This window comes from Drosophila sulfurigaster, chromosome 2R (assembly GCF_023558435.1).
Source record: "Drosophila sulfurigaster albostrigata strain 15112-1811.04 chromosome 2R, ASM2355843v2, whole genome shotgun sequence".
Classification (NCBI taxonomy): Eukaryota; Metazoa; Arthropoda; class Insecta; order Diptera; family Drosophilidae; genus Drosophila; species Drosophila sulfurigaster.
The window spans coordinates 14,758,472-14,782,842 of record NC_084882.1 but is presented as its reverse complement, the minus strand read 5'-3'; the positions used below and the strand labels follow the sequence as shown (position 1 = coordinate 14,782,842).

Here is a 24,371-nt window from a genome sequence, read left to right as displayed (position 1 = left end):
TCTGTTAAATAGTACTCGACATAACACAGCTGTTATATCAGCTGATGCAAACAACAAATATTAAATACTAACCTCGCTACAGTCGTCGGCAAATGTAATTCAAAATCCGGCAACATATACATAGTATATATCTGAAGATATATGTACTTAGGGAATACGATTCGATTGTGAAATAAAATTACAATGCAGGCCTCACACAGCACAATTATGCTAATAAGTAAATACTTAAATACAATATCGATTCCGAGCATGCATCCCATTTCACCCATAAAACAGCTGTTAATAACCCAAATAAATAACATTGAATATTGCGCCATCTGAATGAAGTTTCCCGCTTTTTTGTCGACTCGGCGGCAAAATCGTGAAAAATTAGTGGTTAGTTGGTATTCAACGAGATCACAACGTACAGTTGCATTCATTCACATTACAATTGACTGACGCACCACATTGGTTAGAATTTGTTTAAAAGAAAAACGCATCAATTTGGATTTTTGTCTTTCGTTTCAACGCACAGAACAACGATTAGCTGGACTAATGGCAACTGCAGCAGCAACAGCAGCAAAAAGTGGACGCAAGTATGCCCAGGACACACAGCCCTTTACAGTGCTGATCGAGGGAAATATTGGCAGTGGCAAGACAACGTTCCTAAATCACTTTCAAAAGTACGAGAATGATGTTTGTCTGATCACGGAACCCGTCGAAAAGTGGCGCAATGTAAACGGGGTCAATCTGCTGGCCAAGATGTATCAAGATCCCAAAAAATGGGCGATGCCCTTTCAGTCTTACGTTACGCTGACGATGCTCCAAGCTCACACCGAGCCCACAGACAAGAAGCTGAAAATAATTGAGCGCTCTATTTATAGTTCACGGTAAGCATAGAATGCAATTGGAGAAGTGCAGTAAAGTCTTTACTTAATATATGTTCTACTTGGAACAGTTTCTGCTTTGTGGAGAACATGTTCCGCAACGGTTCGCTGGAACTGGGAATGTACAACACTCTGCAGGAGTGGTACAAATTCATTGAGGAATCGATCCACGTGCAGGCCGATCTCATCATCTATCTCCGCACCTCACCCGAAGTAGTATACGAACGCATGCGGGAACGTGCTCGCTCCGAGGAGAGTTGTGTGCCCCTTAAGTATTTGCAAGAGCTGCACGAACTGCACGAGGATTGGCTGATACACCAGCGACGTCCTCAGCAATGCAAGGTACAGTTAATTTTGCTTTATTTACTTAGATATGACAAACATGGAGTGATGAAATATAGTATAACTTTTACCTAATACTAGTTAACAGCTTCCGCAAGGCTTACTATGAAATTACTTTATACTACTATATAGCTTTACAACTATTGTAGATCTAAAACTTTTTATAACAGCTATACTCATATCTGATAGATAATACTTACGTTGCATATTGTAGGATACTACTTACTAATTTACTATCACCTAAATGTATTGCTTAGATATTTCTAGTCCTTACCTCAAATTTCAATAGTAATAATAGCTTAGATATCTAACAGTATTGTCAATTGCTACCAATCAGATATGAATCAGATATGAATTTATTTAGTAGAAAAGTTTATTATGCTCAAGTTAGTGCTTTTTAGATCTTTTTGAATGAATTGCTAATAAATGCTAGCAATAGTTTTCGAGCAACCTAATAACTGTTTCTGATATCTTTTCTTAGGTTCTGGTTCTGGATGCTGATCTGAATCTGGAGAACATAAGCAGCGAGTATCAACGTTCAGAGACAAGCATTTTTGATGCAATCTCAGGTGCACTTCAGCCTCCTGCAGTCTTGGTGTCGCCCAGCAAACGTCAACGCATGTCTAGATAACTTACAAAATAAGAAAAAAGTAGATGATTGGACAACGTTTGCAGCCAGCAGAGAAACTTATTTATAAACTTAGACTTAAGCGCATTACCTAATCGAAACAGCTGCCAGCCTTGTGCACAGAGAATTCCAATTTCCCAAAAATATTAGTGTTAATTGTTCCATTACGAACTCCACGTGTAAGCTAGAGGAGGCCACCTTTATTTTCGGTTAGGAACTTAATTTTGTAATAATAATTATGCATTTCTCCTTCAATTTGAACAATTATAATCCATATTATATTCTATGCCTAACTTTAGATTGTAAGCTGAACTTGAAATAAAAATCACTGTACACCTTTAGTTCTCGGAATTTATACTGTTCGCTTTGCTTTGCCACTTTATCGTATAAATTCAGCAGAATAATTTTAGAGGAGAATTGAAGATCGTGTGTCAGAGTTTTCCCTTGAACTTGTATTGCCCTTAAAAATGAAACAACTTCTATTTGGCGTTTATATCTTTTTATTTAAGTAATTAATGTATTATGAAATTAAGAATAGTTTTACAATTTAATTAGAATTTATCTGATTTAGCAGAATCCGGTCTCAGCGCCGCCATTTTGCAGGACAGTTGCTACTCGCCAAGGCATCGATTCGTAGAGGAGCTCCATCTTGCTGACCATATCAGCATCGCTGTGCCAAATCTCATAGAGCACAGCACGAAACTCGCTGACATTTGCCGGTTGAGTCTTGATCTTGGGCTCAATGATGGCAACCAGAAGTTCAAGGAGATTCAAATCGTTGCAATCCGGCGAGATTGGACCGACCAGAGTATCGACATATATTTCCTTGGGCGTCTTGCCATCGAGCACTTTGTAGTCATCCATGTTGAAGATGTTGCGCCAATCCTGCACCGTCCAATCCTCGTGAGCACGCGCCCATTCCATACGCCGCTGTTTTACCTCAGGAGTTAAGCTGCCGTTCCTCAGTTGAAATTGTGCCGTTTTAATTTCGCTGATGCGTCGCTGCAGTGTGCGACGACTGACCTCGATGCCATGGCGGCTGAGTAGTTCACGCTGCACATCAATCGATGTGTACTGTGGATGCTCGGCGAGCAGTTGCTCCACCAGTTTGCGGTTCTCGAACACCTTGGGTCGACCGACTTCACGTCGAGTTGGCTCCATTGGCATTGTGCGCAGTCGCACCTTGCCAACCTTGTCATTCTTCGGTTCATCGGCCTTCATGCAGAGGCGCACACTATCCACATCGCACTCGAGTATCTGGGCGATCTCCTCGTGGTTGTAGGTGCTCTTCAATGACTTCACCAGTTTGCTTACATCAGTACCGCGCATCATTTTCATATTTGAGTTCACAATTTCACAGAGAAAGTTAGTTGTTGGCCGTGCCAAAATCACAGGACGAATGTGACAACTGAAGCTCGGGCAGCGTCTTTTATACGCGAATAGCAGGTCAACTTACAGTTCGGATCGCTTCGGTTTTATGACCTGCAGACGACACCGAGAGGATTAGCGATACGACTTTTATGGCGCAGGCAAGTTTAAGCAGAAGCGACAGCTGCACCAAGTTTAGGGCTAAGCGTCAGCTGCACCAAAGGATCGCATCCTTTGACCTGTAACTAATTACGCTTTCCCACCCAACAGGTAGATAGCTTAAAATGCATTTGGGTTTTTGTATTTTCCGTACTTGCAGTTTTAATATGAAGACGATCTTATGCTTTTTTTTTTGGATGCGCAATTGTAGAATTACAAAAATAAATGTAAAAAACTTGTACATTGTGAGTTGTTAGTTGTATCTCTCTTCACTACAATAGGAAAATTGCATCGCTGCACAAAAGGTCAAATATTGTTCAAAATATATGCCAGCTTTGTTTTTGTCTTTTATGTTTATATGCTATATGCTATGTTAAGTAAGTTTCTTTTTTATGAATCAGTTAGAACTATTCCATATGTTGTGCCAAAGGCGTGTAAGGCCCGTTTGAATGTAAAAAAACAAAGGGTGATGTAAAAAAAATAGATTAGAATATCTATCTGGGGGCAGTGAGTGATTGGTAAAGGAAAAAGGCAGCCAAACTTTGAGCACACTTAACCAACCAGACGTCATCGTAGTAAGTGAATGTTAGAAGGGATTTGGGATTAGGATTAGAGTTTAGCAAGAGCTCGATTGGAATTATACAATTAAATAAATAACGCTAAAGTATGCCTAATTGCTTTCGCTACATTCATGTGCTAAGTTTTTGATTTTCCTTGTTGGTTTTTGTTGTGTTGTTGGTTTGTTATACTTTGTTTCTCTCTCAAGCAGCTCGAGTACTTGTTATGTTGGCGTCTTAACGACGTTAGTCATCCAGATCGATATCTGAATCATCCGAATCATAGCCACCGCGTATGGTCTTCTGTGGGCGATTGATGAATGGCTTGCGCTTAACATCTGGAGGCTGCAACAAATCCCCTTTGTACTCAATGGCGCCCGAGTGGGCGATGCGCCACTCCAGCATCTCTGTGGAGAAATCATCGCAGTTGCCCAAATCGGTGAACCCAACGATAAAGTCCTTGGTTTTACTATCCTTGACCAGAGCTATTGTAGGTATCACCTTGATGCGTAGACGCTGTGTCAAAAAGGGACTCTTCTCGGCATTAACCTTGCAGAATTTGGCCTCAATGTGCTTGGCGGCGAGTATCTTAAGATGCATATCAACGATACGACAGCGTTCGGTGCTGTCTCTGTAGAAGTGACACACAATGTTGGGCGATTTCTTGGATACCTCGAAAAATTCCTTCTCGTCCGCTAACTCCGAATACGTACCATGCCCCTGAAAAGAATGTATTTATCCATTTATAAGAATATAAATAAATGTCGTGACATCTAATAAGAGAGGATTTTTTCAAAATTCTTCGCTAAGTTCAGTTAAGTCACAAACCATGGCATGCATTTCAAATCAGTGCTCAACAAAGACACGAACCATTTGTTGTGGGTCCACTTACGTTTCTGAGCCATTCCTGTTTTTTATTGTTAAGCTTCTTCATTTCTTGTATCCGCTTCTCGCGCAACGCTTTCAAGTCATCGGTGTCCAAGTTGTCCAAGCGATCGAACTCTTGATCTAACTGCTGTTCAATCACCTGCGCAGCAGCAAATAATTGATTTTCCAATATGTGCGCCATTTGTCTTCTTGCACTTGTTTCTTTCTATCTTTACTCAGCTAATAGATTCTTCGTATCTATTTTGTGTGACTGTGTGAGTTTGTAATGTACGCACTGTATGGAAGTGTGCGTGTTTTTACAAATGTTTTGTTTGTGTGCATACGTGTGTTTGTGTGTGTGTCCGGCATAAATATGAAAGGCGTATCCAGATGCAGATGCGTCATGTTTTGTGGAAAATTCAATAAAGTAAGCGACATTAGTGAATAAGAGCAGTCATTTTCTATTTGGATACATATAAATAATTGTTTAACAAAGTACTTACATTAATTTTTCACTGATATCATTTATTTCTAAAAAGTTTATTGAATTACTTCCTTGTCAATTCTTATTAGCCGTGTGGGTCCAGCGATTGTAGTGTGACCGCAGCTAGATTTTCTAAATATACGGTTTATATTAAAAACAAAAACATAGTATTTAATCGAGGAAACTATCAAATTGAAATACCACAAATATAAAAATTTATCTAGCTTTTGAAAAACTAGGCTAGAAAAGTTTTTCTTTTTTTTACTTGGACAATTGTAATCATAATTTTTTTGATTACCAAATTTGAAAATATAAAATATATATGATAAAATCGATGGGTCTATCGATCTATGGCAAGGCTAAATTCCAATAAGCGCCAGCTTTTTAAGTTACCCTGCAAGGCAAATCTTTTATAGCTCAGTCAATACAGTTAAATTCACTTATGCTAAATTTTATATGTATTTTGCGCTTCAAATAAGAAAAGGAAATTTATCGAAAATGAATTTCCGAAAATATATATTCATTTTCAAACTCAAATGAGTTTAACTTTAAGTTCAAGGACATCTTGTTGAATTTTCAAACTCAAATGAGTTTAACTTTAAGTTCAAGGACATCTTGTTGAATACTTATTTTAAATAAGTTTATTATAATCTTGTAATTGAGCATTGGGCATTTTCAGTATAGTAAAGGGAAATTTAATGTTTAGTTGAAGTCTGGTCACATTTGCAGTCGTCGCGCGTTAGTTTTTTAATTTTTTCGTTGGCGTCGGCAGCATTTTGGGTCCGCTAAAATAATTTAAGTGACCAAAGGATTTACACATTCAAATCGTATTGGTTTTCGTGTTTACCAAAAAGGTTTGTGATAATTGGTCATTTACATTAGCATTTCGACTAGTTCTAATAGCAATAAGTGTAGGTGTGCCTTACTATTTTTGTGTTGCGGTAGGATTTTAGCATTGGTATAGATAAAAAACCTAGCGCACAGTTGCCGGGCTTCGATTACATGAGTGGAAAATGCTACAAAGGTGTGCAATATAAAACTATTCGGAATATGTGTGTGTGCTCAAAAACGAATGTGCACAAAAATACCCGCGTTAAAATACATATACACATACCTCTGTCTGTATGTAATTTTTTATTATTTGTCGCTACAGCCTCCGCCATTTTTAAAACGAACCCCGTCAATTGAGCCTGTCTGGTACAGTGGTGGCAAGGCATAAAAGGAACGGCATAACTTTTGTATATTTGCCGAATTTGTTTAACTAAAAAATAATATTGATTAAAACTATAAATTTACTTAACGTTTAATGTAAAGTGTATGTAATTTTTATCTATTTGAATAGTTATTTAATTTTCTGGCAATCGTACATAATATTTTGGCGGTCACTATAAGCCGCCTTTTTATCTGCTGATATTCCAACTGTGTGCCTTTGTTACAAACTAACAGTTACAGTATTGCAGTGTTTGTGTTCCTTAAAAATCTGACATAAACATCGAATTTAATTAAAATGTGCAGCATGTCTGTATTTATGTATGTGCATCCATTCGCGCTCTCTTATGCTGATTCTCTCCTTGATCATTGTATGTGTGAGTGTTTAGTTGAGTTTATTAAACTCTGCTGGCATACAAACGGCACAGCAAAACAAAAAGCGAAAAAAGCATTACAAACATACGCTCATATGTATGTACATATGTACATTACTTACAGTAATGTCGATGCGAGGGCTTGGCGCATAATTGCAAGCATGCATATGTATTGGTGTTTTGATTGGCGTCTGCTTTGCTTTTCGCTACAGCATCAAAGCATGTCTGCGTGTGTGTTTATGTGTTGCCTCTTTCTTTCGCTGTCGCTTTCCTTTTTATACCCGCTATCCATGGAAAAAGGGTATTATCAATTGGTGCAAACATTAAATAAATAGAACTGAAAGTAAAGGCATCTAATTTATTTAACTAAATTGTTAATTAACCTTGGACATATTGTTGTTAACAGCTTTAACAATGATAGCGGGTATCTTACGGTCGAGCACACTCAACTTTGGTTTTCTAGTTTTTCTTTATTTTTGCAATGTTGCTTGCTGTACTTTCTAAAAGAAAATCTTCACACGCTTGCAGCTTTAATCAGTGCCTTCCCCTTTCGCAACATTCGCGAAAAGCAAATGCGACACTAAAATGTCTGTAATGTCCACGGCATGCTCGTGAATTTAAAGAGGAACTCAGATCAGTTAGGTATATTATATTATGTATTTGTTTATTTTAGATCAGAATATTGTAATTGAATTGGATCTGTTGAAAACAGATGCTTCGTAGCATCTTTTGAGTTCTTGAGGGTGATGAAATGTTCTCCAATAATTCACAATATGTATATTTTTTAGTCTGGAACTATACTTAATCACTCTCTGATTATTTATTTCCCTTTTGTGATGTGTCCGATGACCGTTACGGTGGCGATTTTTATGCATTTCGTTACACTCTTCTCCCTGGGGAACTTTACGCATCACCCTCGAACCGGATGCCTTTAGGAATGCGTGGGGAGAACTAGGCTTGTTCAAGTGTAACAATGTCTCTGTTTAGAGAACTGGGATTGGTTCGGTAATTACTGTTGAATTTCATGTCTGCAATAAGGTCTTATCCCTAAACGATCTTCGAATATTCGCGAATTGCTGGAATATCCTAATTATGATAGCGCAGCTGTTGGTAATAAACAAGAATACCTTGTGCCAACTGCAGGTAGTGCAATAGTTGTCGTGTCGCCGTTTATCTGGCGTCCTGCCCGCTGACTACTTAAGAGCGTGCTCCTTATCTGTTGTCAGTTATACAAAGTAAAGACATCGAACTGTTAGCACGTGCTCAACAAACCGAAAAACGCTAAGCGTTAGAAATTACCGTAAAAAGATTAAAGAAAAGTATATCTAGAAACGACATCTGTGATTGAAAAGATCTAGTCAGCCTAGCAACAACAACTACAAATAAGCAAACAACTGTGGTAAGTACAACGACAAAAGCCGGTTCTCTAGACGGAATGCAGTGGGAGAGCAGCAAACAACAAGTACAAAACGTAAACAAAGCTGTTGAATAATATATGAAGCGTGTTTAGGTTTCCGTTGCAATCTTTCGATTTCGCTACACTTCAAGTGTGAACAGTATAAACTTGCTTTTCAATAGAATACACAAGATGTTTCAATTACTTGCTTAGCCTTGTCTCACTTATAAATATATACCATATTTTGTCTTTTGCAGAGATCGTGCAACACGTACAGATTGTGCAAAGTAGAAAAGGAAAAGTGGAACCAATGCTCAGCAAAATGGCACAATCGAATAATGTGGGAGCAGGAGGCGCAGGTCCTGCTGTCGGCGGACGTCGTGTGCCGCTTTCCTTAAGCAGCGGCACCGGAAGCATCAGCTCAGTGTCCCGTCTTCAGCAGGCAGCTTCTGGTAGCAATGGACGCTCCAATAGTCCAAACAACAAGAAAAATGAACAGGCTGCCAATGGACCACTTGTGTCTATAAAGAAAGTTAAGGAACAGCAATCCTCGTCGTCATCCTCCAGCTTAAAAGAATCGAAAGAGAAGAAGAATCAAAATGGCGTTAGCAAATCTACAAATGGCAATCAAAAGTCTTCACAGAACGGCGGCAGCTCCAATGTCGCAGTGTCCAAGGAGCAACAGAAAAAGGAGAAGGAAAAGCATGCCGAAAAGCCAAAAGAATCCAAGGAGGAAGCCAAACCAATTGTGGCTGTAAAAGAAGCAGAAAGTGAAGTGAAGGTAGCAGCTACGCCAACAGCAGAAACTGCTGTCGATGCCAAGAAAAAACAAAGAACCAGTAGCAGCAGCTGATATCATTGAATTGGATGATGAGCCCGAAGCAATGGTGGTTCCCGAACCAACTACGCCAACTTCGGAGCGCAAATCATCGCGTAAAACATCAAATCAACAGAAAACTCCCACTAAGGCTGAGCAAATCGAAGCTTTACCACAAGAACAAAAGAAAGAGCCAGAAACTGTTGAAATCGTTGCTGCGAATCTAGCTGAGGCTGTCGAAGATGTTGAAATGGAAACACTGGCTGTAGAGGCATCGCCAATTCGAAGCGAGCCAGTTCCTCAACCTGCGGCTACTTCCACACCTGGCCGCAATCTCTTTGGTTTCCGCAGCAACAGCAAACAAACCAAAGAAGTTGAACTGGCCGCCCAGCCATCCAGCTCCCCAGCTGTAACTCCAGCTCGCACCTTTGCTCAGATCAGCGGTCGCCGCAGCATACGGCCCGAGACAGCCCTAACACCCGGCAAACTGGGCAACTATCGTTGCATCAACACCAGTGATCTAGACACCTCGAACTGCACCAACACCAGCATGAATGCCACCGTTGGCTCCGAGATTCCCAACAGCTCGTCGTTTTCGTTCTCCTTCTTTGGACGTGGTCGCAAACGTGAGCGCACACCGCCGCCACTAGCGGGCAGCCAGTCGACTACTGACCTGTCCCGCGACATTGAGATGTCGCCACCAAAACGTGCGCGCTTCGAGCTCTTCAGCATGAACTTAGCATCGCCATTCAGCATGTTGCGTTCACGGTTCTCCAAGGCAACCATTAACTCGCCATCAACACGTCCGCGTTTGGATGACACACCGCCAGCTGGCGAGGAAGAAGAGGCTGAGAATGGCGGAGAGGTGCAGAATGTGTCGGGCATTGTCATCCAAGAGGAGGAGCAACAGCTAAACAAATCTACAGCCAGCAATGAAGTTACTGTTGCCCAGGAAGCTGGACTGGAGACACCCAAAAAGGGCGGATCGCCAGTCAAGGAAATCGCTGAGGACAACAACAAAGATGTGGAACTAAACAATAAGGATGTGGAAAGCGATGATCTAGTAGCCAATGTGCCAGCTGCTGAAGTGGAAGGATCCACCACCGAGGTTGAAGGCGCCAACCGATCTCGTTGCGCTATAATGTGAACAAATTTCCCGATCCTCTTCCCGCTGTTCTTATTAAAGTAGATCTTAAGTTCAATGTCATTCATTTAGTAGTGTTTAATAACTCTTTGGTAATTTGTGTTCTTTGCGAATAATTACATGTTAAGAGTAAGCATATCAATTAGGGGCTGCAACCAAAGCCATCGTATGAAGCGTTGACTCCTCTTTTCCGGCTTAAAGGAAATGCCAGTCAAACGCTAAACACTATTTGCATCCCTATTGTCAACAATGGCGATTTCTTGCTAGATATCTGCCATATTTATTTAATGTGGCAGATATGCACCGACAAATCGTTAAATATTGTTAGGATACACATATGATTTCAGTACCCAAACAATTTTGGGTACAACAAAAAACAAAAAATTACTTATTGTAGACAACAAATCAATCTCTCAATCACATACAAAACACATACATATATAGTCTTAGTAAAATATTTTAAGCTAAAATGATTTATATGTATTTGCGAGTTTTCTGTGTTTTATTCGTCAGAGTATTTGTACAATACGCAACCACAAAGTAATATGTAAAGAGTATCGCATATTTTAAATAAAGATCAGATTTATTACATTTTATGTTTTAATTCTAATACACAATATTTTAAAGGTAATCATGATGCTTGTGACCACAATCATAAGATGGATGGTAATGTTATTGATGGGAAAAATAAGTAAATCTTTCTATAAATGTTACCCCAAGGCAACAAGAGTTAGCGAGTCGAAGGCCTAGCTAGTACTCGTTAACTTTGGATTATGTTTAATATTACGTTAAGCATAATTTTGTAAATAAATAAAATAATAACAAGAGTTTGGATACCTTTTGAATTTAAATGATTGAAAACAAAAACAGTAATTCAAAAACAAATACTTTTCATATTGAAAATATTAAATATCGTACTTTTCAGTGTTTAATACCAAAAACTATTAACTACGGTCTCACATGAGTGTGTTTTGTATTTTGAAAACCAACGTGCATTTTTCAGAGCTGCCAACCTGCGCCGCAACACTACCCTGCAAATGCAGAGTTACTCAACACTGCTTTAGAATTAACTAGGATCGACGCTCTGTTTAAATCGCATCTTTGAAAATAGTATAAATTAATTAATATAAATGCTGTCTAAGTTAAACATAGAATACATGGAAATGTTACCGCAATTAAAGAGAAGCATGTGAAAAACAAAAAGTCATATAATTAAATCGAATAAATATTTGCGCGCGTGAACCGCAACAACCGAGCAACAACAAACTCAGGATTACAAAAGCAATCAAGTGATAAAAATATGGAACACGCTGATTTGGCGCAAGTTGAGCCGCATATTGACTACAAAACTCCAAAGAAAACGAATTCGCTTCTGGATAGCGAAGCATTATTGGAGAAAATCAACATTTTAACCACCAAACCGGAGAATCAATCGCACAATGCACAAAAGGTACAAAATACAGTTTACAGTTAAAGTGCCACACGCATAAAACTACATGGGGTGGTCCCGTTACTTGACACTAATATCAACGCACATAACATTTCTATTTGTCTCCGTATCTCCCCTGTCCCCTACAGCTGCCTACTATTAAAGACTTCGCCATCATCAAGCCCATCAGCCGTGGCGCCTTTGGCAAAGTCTTCCTCGGCTACAAACACAACGATCCCAACAAACTGTTTGCCATCAAGGTGATGCGCAAATCCGAGATGATCAACAAGAATATGGTCTCCCAGGTGATCACGGAACGTAATGCTTTAGCCTTGTCCCGCTCCCCTTTCTGTGTAAATCTGTTCTACTCTCTGCAATCGCTGAGCTCAGTCTACTTGGTCATGGAATACATGGTTGGTGGAGATCTTAAATCGCTGCTGGCGATGTATGGCTACTTTGACGAGGCCACAGCGCGCTTTTATGTGGCTGAAATTGTGATGGCGCTGCAGTATTTGCATCAGCATGGCATTGTGCACCGCGACATTAAGCCGGATAACATGCTGCTCTCGGCTACGGGTCATGTGAAGCTAACGGACTTTGGTTTGAGTAAGATTGAAATGCGCAGGGATCTGGAGATATCGGATCTGATCAATTGCTCGCCTAATTTGAATGCACGCACGCCAGGACAACTCTTGTCGCTCACATCTCATTTATCCTTTGGCTCGGAGAAAAAGACGCAGGATTTCGCTAGTTGTGGTGTCGTGGGCAGCAACAGTGCTTTATTGCCAGTAGCTGGAACCGGAACCTCACATTTAATGCAGGCCATCAATAAGCATAGCTTGATCATGGAGTCGTCGGACAGCGAGGCTGACACATCGCTCAACGATGCGGAGAAGACGAGTGATAGTAAAATCTCTGGTGTATCGCCGTTCTTCTCGGCAGAGGAAGTCAACGTGTCCATCACGCACACCTGCAATACCAACACCAATAATGTAAATATTTAGGAAATGACCTTTGATTAGAGCTTTCTGTTATTTCTCGTACTATTTGTAGCTACTGGACAGCAGCGCATCGTCGTATCACACCTGCACTTCGGCGGAGATTAGCAAGAGTTCGCCGCCGTTGGAGGAGGCAGCAGTAGCAACAGCCGCGAGCGGTGCTCCGGCGACCAGCAAGCGACGTGTTGAGTTCGCCTTGGATGTGATCAGTGGCAGTGGACGGGGCAATTGCGAGGTGAGCATTCGCTGCATTTTATTTCTAAATCAATATTTGCATATTTATCCATTATCCATTCAAAAAGGGCTGCAAATTGGCCGAGCAGGACAAGCACAGCATTGTTGCTGCCAGCAGCGGTGGCAGCAGCAGCGGCGACTCTAAAGAAATCGCCAAGTTGGAAAAAACAAACGAAGTTTCGTTTGAGTTTTCCATGGTGCGCAGGCGTTCGCTCGACGAGGTGCGTTGGCTACTGTTCCTTGTCTTCCCTGTTGTTTGTGTGTGTTTCTGTCTGTTTATTTTTCCGATATGAGTTTGATTGCTTGTCATATATTGCAATAAGTTTAAAAGGAAAGGGAAAGTTGCAAAATTTGTATAATTTGACTATTGATAAAGGGCCGAACAAATTTTCCTCCTTCAATTAGCATAACATAACTTTTACTCTAAATCATTTGTAAAATACGTTAACCACTATTTCCAAAAGACTTGTCAGCGCTTAAAGTCACAAACCACAACAAATTCTAATAATACTCTTAATGTGATTCAATCAGCGCAATCGGAATTTAAAGCTGCAGGAGGATTCTGGCGTCTCGAGTCGCAAGGGGGACGACAATTCCAGCTGTCATCTCAATCTTAACAGCGAAAGCACTGCTTCGTCCATTGAAAAAAATCAGGAAAATCTCAGCCAGTCGAAGGAGGAATCCAGCTGCTCCGATTACTCGCGCAGGTTCACATTCACTTTCTTTCAAGTTATTCTATAGCATTTATAACCTAAACAATTCTCTCTTGCAGCTATAACCTGACGAATAATGGCAATGAAATCAGCGGCATTCATATGAATTCACCATTTCGTAATCTCTCTAAGCATTTTAAGCGTCCCGAATTTTTGCGAGGCATGAAGCGTAAAATCAATCTTGTCAATCGATCGGATAACTTGTCTAGTATGGAGGTTGACGTTGCTGGTAATGCAAGCGGCAGCTCAGGACTCACCCAAGAGATCGAGATTCTCAACATTGGTAGCAGTACGCCAAAGAAACGCAAGGCACGCTCCTCTCCCATACGCGGTGTGCTTAAGGTGCGTTCGCTGTCTGATGAGGAGTTGCCTATGCCACATCTGCTCGGTCCCGAGACCAGCGTGGCTAATGTTGTCTTCTCGACCCCCGTGTCCTCGCAAAAATTGCCACGTCGCGATGGCGGCTTATTGGGCAAATTGAAGGCGACTCGTTTTGCTTTGCCGCTTTCAATTGAGAACAAGAAGCGTGAGCACGCAGCCAAGGAGAAATTGTCCGCAGTGCAGTATCACCTGAAGCTTGCTGATGACCCCACAATGTCACCGATCAACCATGGCGTGGGCAATGTGCCAAAGACGCCCAAGAACACCAACATGAATGTGAATACACCGTTTCGAACACCTAAGTCGGTGAGGCGAGGCATGCGCGTCTCAAATGAACGTATTTTGGGTACACCCGATTATTTGGCACCAGAACTATTGCTGAAACAGGGACACGGTCCTGCCGTCGATTGGTGGGCGCTCGGCGTGTGCTTCTATGAGTTTATGACCGGCATTCCACCGTTTAACGATGAAACGCCTCAGAAAGTATTTGACAACATTCTTAATAAGAGTGAGTTACAAATTGGTCTATCACTTAAAAACTTTAGTACAATTGAATACTTGAATATTGCAGATATTGAATGGCCGGAAGGCGATGAGGCTTTGTCTCCGGACGCCGTGGAGGCTGTGGAACTAATGTTGACCATGGAGCCCGCGGAACGTCCGGCTGCTAAGGAAGTGCAGCAGATGCGGCATTTTGCCGACATAGATTGGGAGAACATTGGACATATGGAGCCGCCGTTTGTTCCCACACCCGATAATCCCACTGACACTGGCTACTTTGAGGCGCGCAACAATTTGCAGCATCTGCAACTGTCCAACTTTGCACTCGATGACTGAATGCTGTCCTTTGGCGGAGCCGCGGCTGCAAAACTATCAACCCACTATCTATTAACAAAATTTCAATTTTTTAATTGTATTATAATGTGTTAAGTGTTATTTATATGCTAGCTATAGAAAATTTTGTGCTTGTGTAAGTTTATTTTAATATATGTATAAATATTTTATTGTTATATCGTTCGACATTAGCTACAAATATTTAAACCCTCGGTAACACTCATTGTAATCATCCCACTCGAAATGTGTCGCCATCGCGATCATGTCTAACTACGCTTAAACAAATAGCTTCAAGTATATCCATGATAGCAAACTAATTCAATTATACAACAAATTTTATACACTCACTTTAAAAAGAAAAAATACAAAATAATTGATTTAATTGATTAATAGACAAAATGATCACTTTATTTTCCCCTTATACAAAATAACACAATTGGCTGCCAAATAAGATATTTGATTAATTAGTTAGCTTTAAGCTTAAAGTTGCAGTCCCACACCTCCGGTATTGTCGTCAGGAAGCTCTGCTCGTAGAATACATCGATCAAGCGACAGATCAAATGCGGCACAGCTTGCAGATCAGGCAGCGGTTGTTCCTTCATGATGCTTACGGCGCGAACAATCAGCGGCTTAACATCGGTGAACTTTTTGTTGGCCAACAACATGGCCAACTCCCGCATGCCGCTTTCGTACTCCTCGCTGGGCAACTTCAGGTCACGACTGGCGGGGAACAGCGAAAATATGATGCATGCTAGGCAACGTGTCAATACTTTGCGTCTACAAAATAAAGAATTATGGTAAGCAAATAAAGATTCAATTTCACGCACTTACCTATTGGTAATGTTTTCCGATTTCAGGCCAATTACTCCCAGCAGTCCATCGCTCCACCCTTCTGCTTTAGTTGAGGCTATCTGCAGGTGTCGTGCAAGCATGCAAAGTGGTTTCTTAATTAGCTGCGAAGTCTGCAGTATCTGGCAGCCACGCGAGATGATCAGACCCCAAACGAGAGCCATACGCGGTTCGGTTTGTGGATCGGTTTTTAGATTCTCCAGCAATTGCGTGACATCCTGTAGAAAAGTGATTTTCTCGCCATCCGTCTCGATTTCCTCCAGTTTATAAAGCACAAAGACGTGCAGTGAAAAAAAAGTAACCGCCCTGCAGCACCGGCATCAGCTCCAGCTTTGGCAACGACATTTGCAGCGCCTCAAACAATCCTTGCCAGCTGGGAGCATGCCACGGCGCGTTCTCTGTAGACTTGCGGAAATAGCATTCGATGCTGGACTCCAGCAGCATGTATATGCTCGATATATACGTATTGAGATGTCCAATTGCTGGTAGCGCGGCACACATGACTGGATTCGCTGGTGCACAATGTTGTTGCCAGCGCACTAACGTTTGAATGTGAAGACTGCCAGAAAGAAAATAAAAAATAAAATAGACGTTAAACCGAATGAGTCAATCATTTAATCTTTTCTTACTTGGATATCTCCTCGCTTTGTGTCTGCGTGGGCGCCACAAGTTCCAACATCAGATTCAGAGCCTCTCGACGCTGTTCCTCCGGCGTGCGATGCTCACTGACGCCGCTAATGGCCTGATCAATGGATTGTAGCAGTTGCAGAAAGGCATTGGTAAAGCTGCGTTGTCCCTCCTTGGTGGCCATCAGTTTGGTGTGCTTGGCTCCGCAGACACGCTGCATGCGAACGATGGATCGCGTGTAGAGCATGCGCTTGGCTGTTGCCTGCACTAAGGCACTTTGGGCGCTGCTCTCCGGCAGCATGGCGCAGGCGATGCGTAGCAGACTGCAGAAATGATAAAAAGTAAAGTCTAGTGTTGAGTTTACTTGGCTTGTACTTACTCCAGAACTGCTCGATCTGCGTAGTTGCTTTCGTTGGGTAGTTTTAGCACAATGGCAGGTTCCACGGTGGACACGAACCATTTGAACAGCTTCTCTAGTTCGCTGTACTCTACAAGATGCCAGGGATACTTGACGGCATCCTCGAGTATCTTGCTCGTATTGGGATGCATATGAATGTTCGGTTCGAATGCCATCTTTATAAAGATTCCAAAGAGTCGTGAGAGAATTTCTGGCGATTGCGGCATCTGACCAAACCAAGCATTCCAATCGATTCTGATAAAGATGTGTCCCAGCATAGCATGTGATTCGGGCACAAAGCGTTGCAAGCTATCATACAGCAGCTCAATGTGCTTGGCCGGCGGCAGGAAACGTTCCCAGGGTAGCTGAGCCAAACCCTCGTGCAGCGGCGATAACACATGCCTGGCTACATTGGGCTGGGCAAAGTGATGCACATACCAGGCGAAGCTGTGCTCCAGTATTTTATTTGAGGATGGCAGATATTGTACCACCTGCAGTACACTCACAATGAACGAACGGATCATGAGCTTGCTGCTGTCCACTTGAGCCTCGCTCCAAGGCAGCAGTATCTTGCCTTGCTCTGGACTCAACTGGCGTATCCAATGAGCTGCGGCGCCAGCTCCAATTTCCGTGTTTTCTGTGTAGGGAATAAGCCAAGGAGCATAGGTCTCCACAATGGATCCAAAGACAATGTCGCTTACTGCAAGCCAAGAGAAATTGGTCAAGTTCTTCATCTTATGTGAACTTTAGGTTACTCACTCTGATCTGCTAGTAGTTCCTGATAGCTGCAAATGGCGGAAGCGAGCAACACGTGAGAAAAGCAGGTGAACCACATGACCAGCGGCTGGCAGTATTCCTTGTGTTTGGGATACAAGCCATGCAGTCCGTGATGCAGTCGCTCCTTCTGAAAGTGGCGTGCAAACAGCAGCAACGTATCCGTCGCTGCCTTCAGCGTGAACAGTTTCTGGCGTCGAGCAAAGTCCACGGCCAACTCATGGAGCAGTGTCTCGCTGCTCTGCAATGCTAGCGTGGGGCTATTGGCGCTTGAAAGCAGTGCGTTGAGCAAATCTAGCAGCACCACGGGCATCAGTTTCTGGTCGGAGATGCGATCCAGCACCAGCTGCATAACTTCGCCATAATGCTGCGGAAAATCGTAGGTAAAGATGTGCACCAGCTGGCGACGGAACTGATCCTGCAACAGACTGCTGTCTGGCTGTGACCAGGACTCTAGGCCCTGAAGAACCAGCATCAGAAGTCGATTGATTTCACTTAATTTGGGCTGATACGTTTCTAGCCATGAGAGCAGATCAAATTTGGAGAGCAGCACAAAGAGAATTTTGGTATCGCACCGCTTCAAATGGGACTCGATGAGGAAATTGTACATTTCCAAAAAAGTGCTGGGCATCGGTGCGGCAGGGCACAAAGACGCCAGATAGCAGCTCTACAAGATCGCCGCGCTGCAGCGCCAATTTGAGCACTTTCAAACCGTGTGCCGCTTGCTCCGCTTGAATAAATACCTGTGATATTATGAGAAGATAATTAATAGTTGCAAGAAGGGCGCATAGAATTTGCTACTTACGCCCAGTTCTTCCAGCATATGGGAGTAACAGTCATTGGTGGGCGGAAACTTCATTGTCGTGTCATTCATATTATCCACCACATGGTAGAATATGTCAAGTCCAATATCGGTAGCGCTCGCATTCGCTGACTGCTCCTGAACCAACTGCGTAATGCAATCGCCAAGCTCAACTATGGCCTGGGCAAAGCCATCTACATTTAGTGCCAACATCTCCTCAATGATCTTGTCATGTCGATCACGATTCTGCTCTTGTTTTCTAGCAATCTGCTCATTGCGCCTGATGTGTTCCCCTTCCACTTTGATCGTCGCGGCCTGAGAGCAGTTGCGTTTGAAAATCAGGGATGTGCACTCTTTGCGTCTCGTGTCCACGTATGGCACCATTTCATACAAGGCGGGAACGCGTTCCAGATAGTTCAAGTTGAGGGAATTCATTTCGGAGGTGTTGTAATGCACCTTGCTGCAATGGAGAATAAGAAATACAAATAAGTCTACAGAAACAACGACAAATATTCCTATTTGTACATAAATTTGGGTTATTTTAGCATCTTACTTGGCGGTGCTGTTAAGTGTTTGTATGCGACGTTTAAGCTCGGACTTTGTTTTGCCATCGATGGGTCGCTTTTGGATCTGCTCTGGATGATGGTGATTGGGCGCTGGAAGCCGTTTGTCATACGTAGCCAGATGATTCTTGATGCGTTGAGCGGGTGTCAAACGAGGCTTGGGTTGCAATGGATTGCGTAGTGGAATATAATTATGCGTGCGATATATTTTAGCTGTCCATTCATCCGCTTGCTGGCGTTGATCCTTGCGCAGATCGGCCAGACACAGATACTCTGTCCAATGGGACACATGACCATTGAGTAGCTCGCGCAGCTTTTCGCTGTTGTATTGTGCTGGTAATTGGGTAGCATCGTTAGCAAATCGATTGATCTGTGTGTCCTCCAACCACAAAGCACAACTCTGCATCAGCTTGGTGCAGCTGCGATACATGTGAGCCGTGGCCTCTTCCTGAGCACGCTTATTGGCGATGGCAGCGTAATAGACTTCGGCAGACTTGAGTTGTGTCTTGATCGTTTTCATCAGTGGCACATTGTGCTCGTAGAACTTTTCAGCAACGCCCATATTCTCATTGGTGATTCTCACATCACATTCGACGGGCACACGCCACAAATAGAGCTCAAAGAACTTCTGGCACACAATCGGAAAGAGTGCGTGTGTGGTGTCCATTGTGGAGAGTAGCTGAGCGTACTTGTAGATGACCAGCTGTCTAGCCGGAAACGCATTCGACTTGCTTAATGACAGCGTTTTCTTCAGCGCAGTCTCCACAGTTTGATTCCCCAGTTGCCGCAGCAATTCGGGCCAAAAGCGTGTATCCTGAAGCCGAAATTCAATGTCCAACAGCACAAGATTAAGCCAGCAGTATTGCGGTGATATTTGTGGAACTGGCGAATTGGCCTGACCTCCAAAAAATCCTTTTATTCCGGTCGACTTGGGCGGCGACTTCCAATCGGTGCAGTCCTAAGTAAAAAATGAAATTTTATAAGATTTTAAATGTATGTAGTTTGGATGAACGCACCTTGAAGTAGTTGTAGAAGAACTCGACAGCTTGCACACGGCAATCGGTGAACTGATATGAGATGCATAGCATCTTGTCTAGCAGATAGAGAACATGCGTGTTCTGCGCCCAATCTGGCAGCGTTGTAAAGCAATTTAGCCAGACATTAATGAGATTCAGCGGTGAGCAGAGGCCATAACTGTAGAAAGGAGCATAAAGCTTGATGAGAAGCGATCAACAGTAAATTATGGCAACTACTTACCTAGTGTAGGACACAATCTGATGGTGTAGCATGTTGTCCAGGAGCTCGAGAATCGGACCAATTGAGTTGGCAAAGACCATATCCTTGGCCAGCTTCAGATACGTTCGATCCGCATTCAACAGCGTAATGAGTAACTTCTGAAAGCTATGATAAAACGTGTGTAGTGATTTCTCAAAATCAATATACATAATAGTTTTAATAGTTACCTCTCGCAGTTCGCCAGCGTATCGGGTGTTTCGAGGAACAGCGGTATGATCAGCTCCAGACAACGAATAACAGCCGCGTGGCGATGATCACTGATCAATTGCTGCAGCAAATCAAAGCCATGCTGGCAAATCACGGGTATGGAATGACCGTGCAAACTAACAAGAACTCCCACATACAATGCCAGCGGTCGCTGCTCAGTGACACCCTGCCAGATCATGTCCAGACGCTGCAAGTCGGGTACAAAGAGCAGCGGCTCCGTTGGATGCTGTAGCGTACGCTTCACTGACTCGATGCTCTGATCCATCAGATGCAGTCGCAGCATGGAAACCATGCGCCAACACCAGTTGGTAAATTGTTCGCGGCTGGACTGTGTCGAGTCAATCAATGAGGACACTTGACGCACGCTCTCAGAGATGCCCGAAGCACCAATTACCTCGGGAGTGTATTTGGTAATAGCTTCGGTAATTAGGCAGGCCATGCGCACGTGTATGTTGTGAGGCAGATAGAAACGACCCTCGACATCAAAGCCCCAGTTGAGATGGCCAATGATGAGACGTGCCAATTGGTTTTCGGCTGCTTGATAATCAAAGTGTAGCAGCCAGTGTGATAGCAGCTCAAAGCTGTCCATTGAGGGACGCCAATTCTCTAGAGGTAATGCCTTGAAAAGATATGCGGCTTGCTCTGTTTCAGAGAAGCGCGACTTTAGCTGCAGTAGCAGGCAATCCAGGAGATCCTCATAGGCCAACGTGATGTTGACAAGCATATCGCGTGCCGTTTTATAACAATATTCTCGGGTGCCTTGATGAATGAAACCAATCTGTGGCAACACAATTAGTAAGTGATAAGCTGCGAAATGTTTGCACAACGCACCTGGAAGATGGTGAGACAAATGATGCGTATAAGCGGTCCATCCTTGGTCAGGTCACGTTCATTAGCCATTTCGAAGAAGGCCTGCAGCAGATAGAACATATCCTCGGGCGACACATCAGCATTGGCCACATCAAACTTGCTCCAGAACTCCATTTGATAGACAATCTCCATGTCCGTTGAGATCTTGGTGTTTAAATCATTGGGAAAGCCAACATTGAGGTAATAGAACAAATGCCAAATGATGTCGGCATTCAATGTTCTGTAAGGCAATGTGGTGAAATACTGCCAGGTGCCCAGATTGCGAGATCGATAGATGTAGCTGCAAGCACGCATTAACAGCGCCTGCAACTCAAGTTCAATGCGATCGCACACATCCTGTGACTTGGGCAGTTTATTCTGCCTGTGAATTGAAAAAGTTAAGAAATTGAAGATGAATTTCTATAACAATGCTTACAAAAATAGTTCGTGGTAATCGGCCACGTATTGCAGCGTGTGTCGCACTAGACGCCCTAAGCGCTTGGCCAGCTGCTTGTAGCGTTCGTTGTTATAGGTCAACATGCCCTCGCCGAGTGTCTCCAGCAGTTGGGCAAAGAATGCGACCACGGTGAGCATGCGCTGTGGTGTTATCATATCAGGCTCAATGATGTAGTCATTGAGAAACTTTTCAATGCACATGGCAGAGCTGTAACAAAGGGAGAACAAAACTATTATTATGAACAGAAATAAGTACAGATTAAGCCATAAATGTTATTAAAATGAAAACACGCTAATGAGCAATGTAAGGAAATGGTTGATGGGAATGCAGAGAGGAAACTTAAAATGATACTATCGTATACAAAGTAAACTTAATTAAATAATTGCAAAATGAATATGTTTAGTGATAAACGATTCATCTAAGTGAGCAACAAGTCTGAGTCAGAGATAGGAGCAGTCGAAAATTATTTTTAGGAAACAAGTGATAAACGATTCATCTAAGTGAGCAACAAGTCTGAGTCAGAGATAGGAGCAGTCGAAAATTATTTTTAGGAAACAAGTATACACAATAGATGAAGGCGAGAATGTGCAGCAATTGCTTACGTGAAGAGCTTGTCGAAGGGTAGCTGATTGAGCAGTGCGATTAGATCGCCCTCTTTAACGCCTCCGTATTCGCCTGTGGGCGTCAATGTATCCTCGCCATCAGAGTCCACCACTGTCCAGCGCTCATTACTGCCTGAGCCATCCGACAGCTCCTTTTGAGCCTGAGCCTGAGACTTTAAGTATTCGTTTCGCTTCTTGATGGGCAGCAACAGTATCTGTAGCACAGCCACACAATGGTTGAGCTCAGGCGAATTCAATGGCAGTGGCAGTTCATTGGGCTGCGTGCCCTTGGGCTTGCTTTGCCTTGGTGTCATGCCTGGAAGCTGCAGAAATTCGGCTGCCCAGATAGCGACGCCGTTGGGACAACGCAAAATATTGAAGAGGAGAAACCAATGATCCTCCTTGGTGGCCAGCAGCAGCTGCAAGGCAACAAGCTTGCGCAGCCAGATCTTTAAGTCGCAATCAAATTGCTAAAAGAGACAAGAATCTTCAATTAGTTTTAAATGAAAGTGAAATGTAAGCTGCAAAAGATTACCGCATTCGGACTAGGACGGCGAGCAAAGCTAAAGAGTATTCCAATAGCGCGTCGTAACTGCGCCACACATTTGAGAGCATTGTCATCCAATCGCTCGTGTAGCTCAATGGATGCCAATGGATCCACATGAGAATAAGCACAGAGCTCATTGATGATCTGATCGATGCGGACCTTGGATGTCTTCGTTTTGATCAGATTTGTGGTATATGTGTGACAAACTAAACCGTAGAGGTTTGTCAGCTTAGCTGATGCCACCTCTAGTTTGACGGGATCCACTTTATAGATCCTGCAAAGACAGCAAATAAGTACGAAAATGCACGCGACTGAGAAATACTCAACTTACTCGTAGGTTTCGCTCTCTTGCACCATATTGCTGTCCCCACAATGACCGCTGAAGGTGCGTGTCACCGATTCGCTGATCCACACTTGCTGCTGCGTCTCCCCGCATTCCTTGCGTCGCTGTTTGATGTCATGGAGATTGGACGACAATTTACCCTGCAAATTGTAGTATTCAAGCAGTTCCAAATAGAGTGGATCAGTTTCACTGGACTCCAGCAGTGTGTTCATGAGGAATTCCAGCTCAAAATGTTTGGCCAACTCCAGATCGGGACATTGATAGTATTCTCGCAGCTGTTCGCTAGTAAACGGCTTCAGATGACTGCTGGCCAAGACGAAGCCCGTGCAGCGTGCCACTTGTGGCTTGTAAACAATCTGTGCCTGTTGCTCCTCGATGAGCGCATTCGTTAAACGAATTGGCTGCAGATTGGGATATTGCACGAGCGGCACGCTAGAGACGGGCGCTGCGGGGGCACTGGGCGTAGCCTCCAAGATTTCACTTTCCTCTGTTGTTACTGGCGTTGTTATCAGATCGGGGTCTACGTCACTTGAAATGCAGCAGTCGTGACTAATAATATTGGCCGCAGCTTTGCTATTCCCACTACTGCTAGCCACTCGTTCCAATTCTTCCAACAGTGAAGGCGCAGACGACGCATTTTCCTCATATCTTTGTTCTTGGGCTCTACTTGTTGATAACTCATCGTGTTCTTCTTCTTCCTCTTGCCTACGCTGCTCGCTGTAGACGCTTTGTTTTTTGGTTTTCTATGGTTGCGTTTTTTTATAACGTGAATTTCACAATTATTTCAATATAACTATTTACTTACTTTTTTTGGCTTTGCCAAAGTTGCCATTATTTATTATTCGCAATCACTTTGTTGTCTATTTCTGACTGCTCCAGCGTTTTGCGCCTTAAGCTCATCAATGCGCCGCAAACATTAAAATCCCCCACAAAAATCATGTTGTCAACGTCAGTGTTGACAACAGCGACTATTAGCTGTTTTTAATCGAGCTAACTATGGTCAGAAAAGTGCAATAACTCTTATGAAAGTTGCTAAAATGAATGACCCTTGCCTATTTTATTGGTTTGGAACTAAAATTTAATGTTTTATACGTTTAATTTTACTTTAAAAGCTCTATACATTTTTAGCTGTTGTATTTATCGAGCTAACTAACTGTTGCCAGCACTGTTGACGAACAGCTGTGCATGGGCAAGTTATCGAAAAACAGCTGAGCGACGAATTGGGTAGATGGGCAGCACTGCAAGCATAAATATGGGT

At 42.8% G+C, this 24,371-nt stretch overlaps 6 protein-coding genes across 8 annotated transcripts; 3 read left to right on the top strand and 3 right to left on the bottom strand.

The window, feature by feature from the left end:
- Window positions 1-58: 58 nt before the first annotated feature.
- Window positions 59-2,177, top strand: LOC133838108 (deoxynucleoside kinase). Of its 2 annotated transcripts, none has more exons than XM_062269081.1 (4): window positions 59-217; window positions 515-869; window positions 938-1,208; window positions 1,690-2,177. In XM_062269081.1, exons 1-4 carry the CDS (start codon window positions 184-186, stop codon window positions 1,837-1,839), a joined length of 810 nt encoding a protein of 269 aa, XP_062125065.1. In that variant the 5' UTR covers window positions 59-183; the 3' UTR covers window positions 1,840-2,177. The 2 variants fall into 2 exon arrangements, with proteins under 2 accessions (XP_062125065.1, XP_062125066.1); XM_062269082.1 differs by lacking the exon at window positions 59-217 and adding an exon at window positions 262-375.
- Window positions 2,178-2,324: 147 nt separating this feature from the next.
- Window positions 2,325-3,391, bottom strand: LOC133838109 (uncharacterized). Its single transcript, XM_062269083.1, has one exon. It carries the CDS (start codon window positions 3,172-3,174, stop codon window positions 2,404-2,406), a length of 771 nt encoding a protein of 256 aa, XP_062125067.1. The 5' UTR covers window positions 3,175-3,391; the 3' UTR covers window positions 2,325-2,403.
- Window positions 3,392-3,499: 108 nt separating this feature from the next.
- On the bottom strand, window positions 3,500-5,420 carry LOC133838110 (thioredoxin domain-containing protein 9). Its single transcript, XM_062269085.1, has 3 exons — window positions 5,291-5,420; window positions 4,813-5,082; window positions 3,500-4,640 (listed from the first exon to the last, which is right to left on the bottom strand). Exons 2-3 carry the CDS (start codon window positions 4,987-4,989, stop codon window positions 4,167-4,169), a joined length of 651 nt encoding a protein of 216 aa, XP_062125069.1. The 5' UTR covers window positions 4,990-5,082; window positions 5,291-5,420; the 3' UTR covers window positions 3,500-4,166.
- Window positions 5,421-5,980: 560 nt separating this feature from the next.
- LOC133838112 (immunoglobulin A1 protease autotransporter) lies at window positions 5,981-10,800 on the top strand. Its single transcript, XM_062269087.1, is given in 3 exon segments — window positions 5,981-6,125; window positions 8,508-9,106; window positions 9,108-10,800. Coding segments are annotated over 2 exon segments (1,653 nt in total). The 5' UTR covers window positions 5,981-6,125; window positions 8,508-8,560; the 3' UTR covers window positions 10,215-10,800.
- Window positions 10,801-11,256: 456 nt separating this feature from the next.
- Window positions 11,257-15,192, top strand: LOC133838099 (serine/threonine-protein kinase greatwall). Of its 2 annotated transcripts, XM_062269064.1 has the most exons (7): window positions 11,258-11,661; window positions 11,790-12,632; window positions 12,694-12,873; window positions 12,941-13,093; window positions 13,404-13,579; window positions 13,645-14,474; window positions 14,538-15,192. In XM_062269064.1, the coding sequence occupies exons 1-7, from the start codon at window positions 11,512-11,514 to the stop codon at window positions 14,801-14,803; spliced, it is 2,598 nt and encodes an 865-aa protein (XP_062125048.1). In that variant the 5' UTR covers window positions 11,258-11,511; the 3' UTR covers window positions 14,804-15,192. The 2 variants fall into 2 exon arrangements, with proteins under 2 accessions (XP_062125049.1, XP_062125048.1); XM_062269065.1 differs by lacking the exon at window positions 12,941-13,093 and having other exon boundaries at window positions 11,257-11,661.
- Window positions 15,164-24,061, bottom strand: LOC133838097 (ectopic P granules protein 5 homolog). The gene is given in 18 exon segments (XM_062269061.1): window positions 15,164-15,577; window positions 15,632-15,945; window positions 15,947-16,208; window positions 16,279-16,599; window positions 16,656-17,373; window positions 17,433-18,066; window positions 18,068-18,190; window positions 18,253-18,709; window positions 18,803-19,770; window positions 19,829-20,006; window positions 20,070-20,213; window positions 20,276-21,093; window positions 21,147-21,546; window positions 21,601-21,828; window positions 22,224-22,693; window positions 22,759-23,044; window positions 23,102-23,856; window positions 23,919-24,061. Coding segments are annotated over 18 exon segments (7,416 nt in total). The 5' UTR covers window positions 23,946-24,061; the 3' UTR covers window positions 15,164-15,264.
- Between the last annotated feature and the right edge of the window lie 310 nt (window positions 24,062-24,371).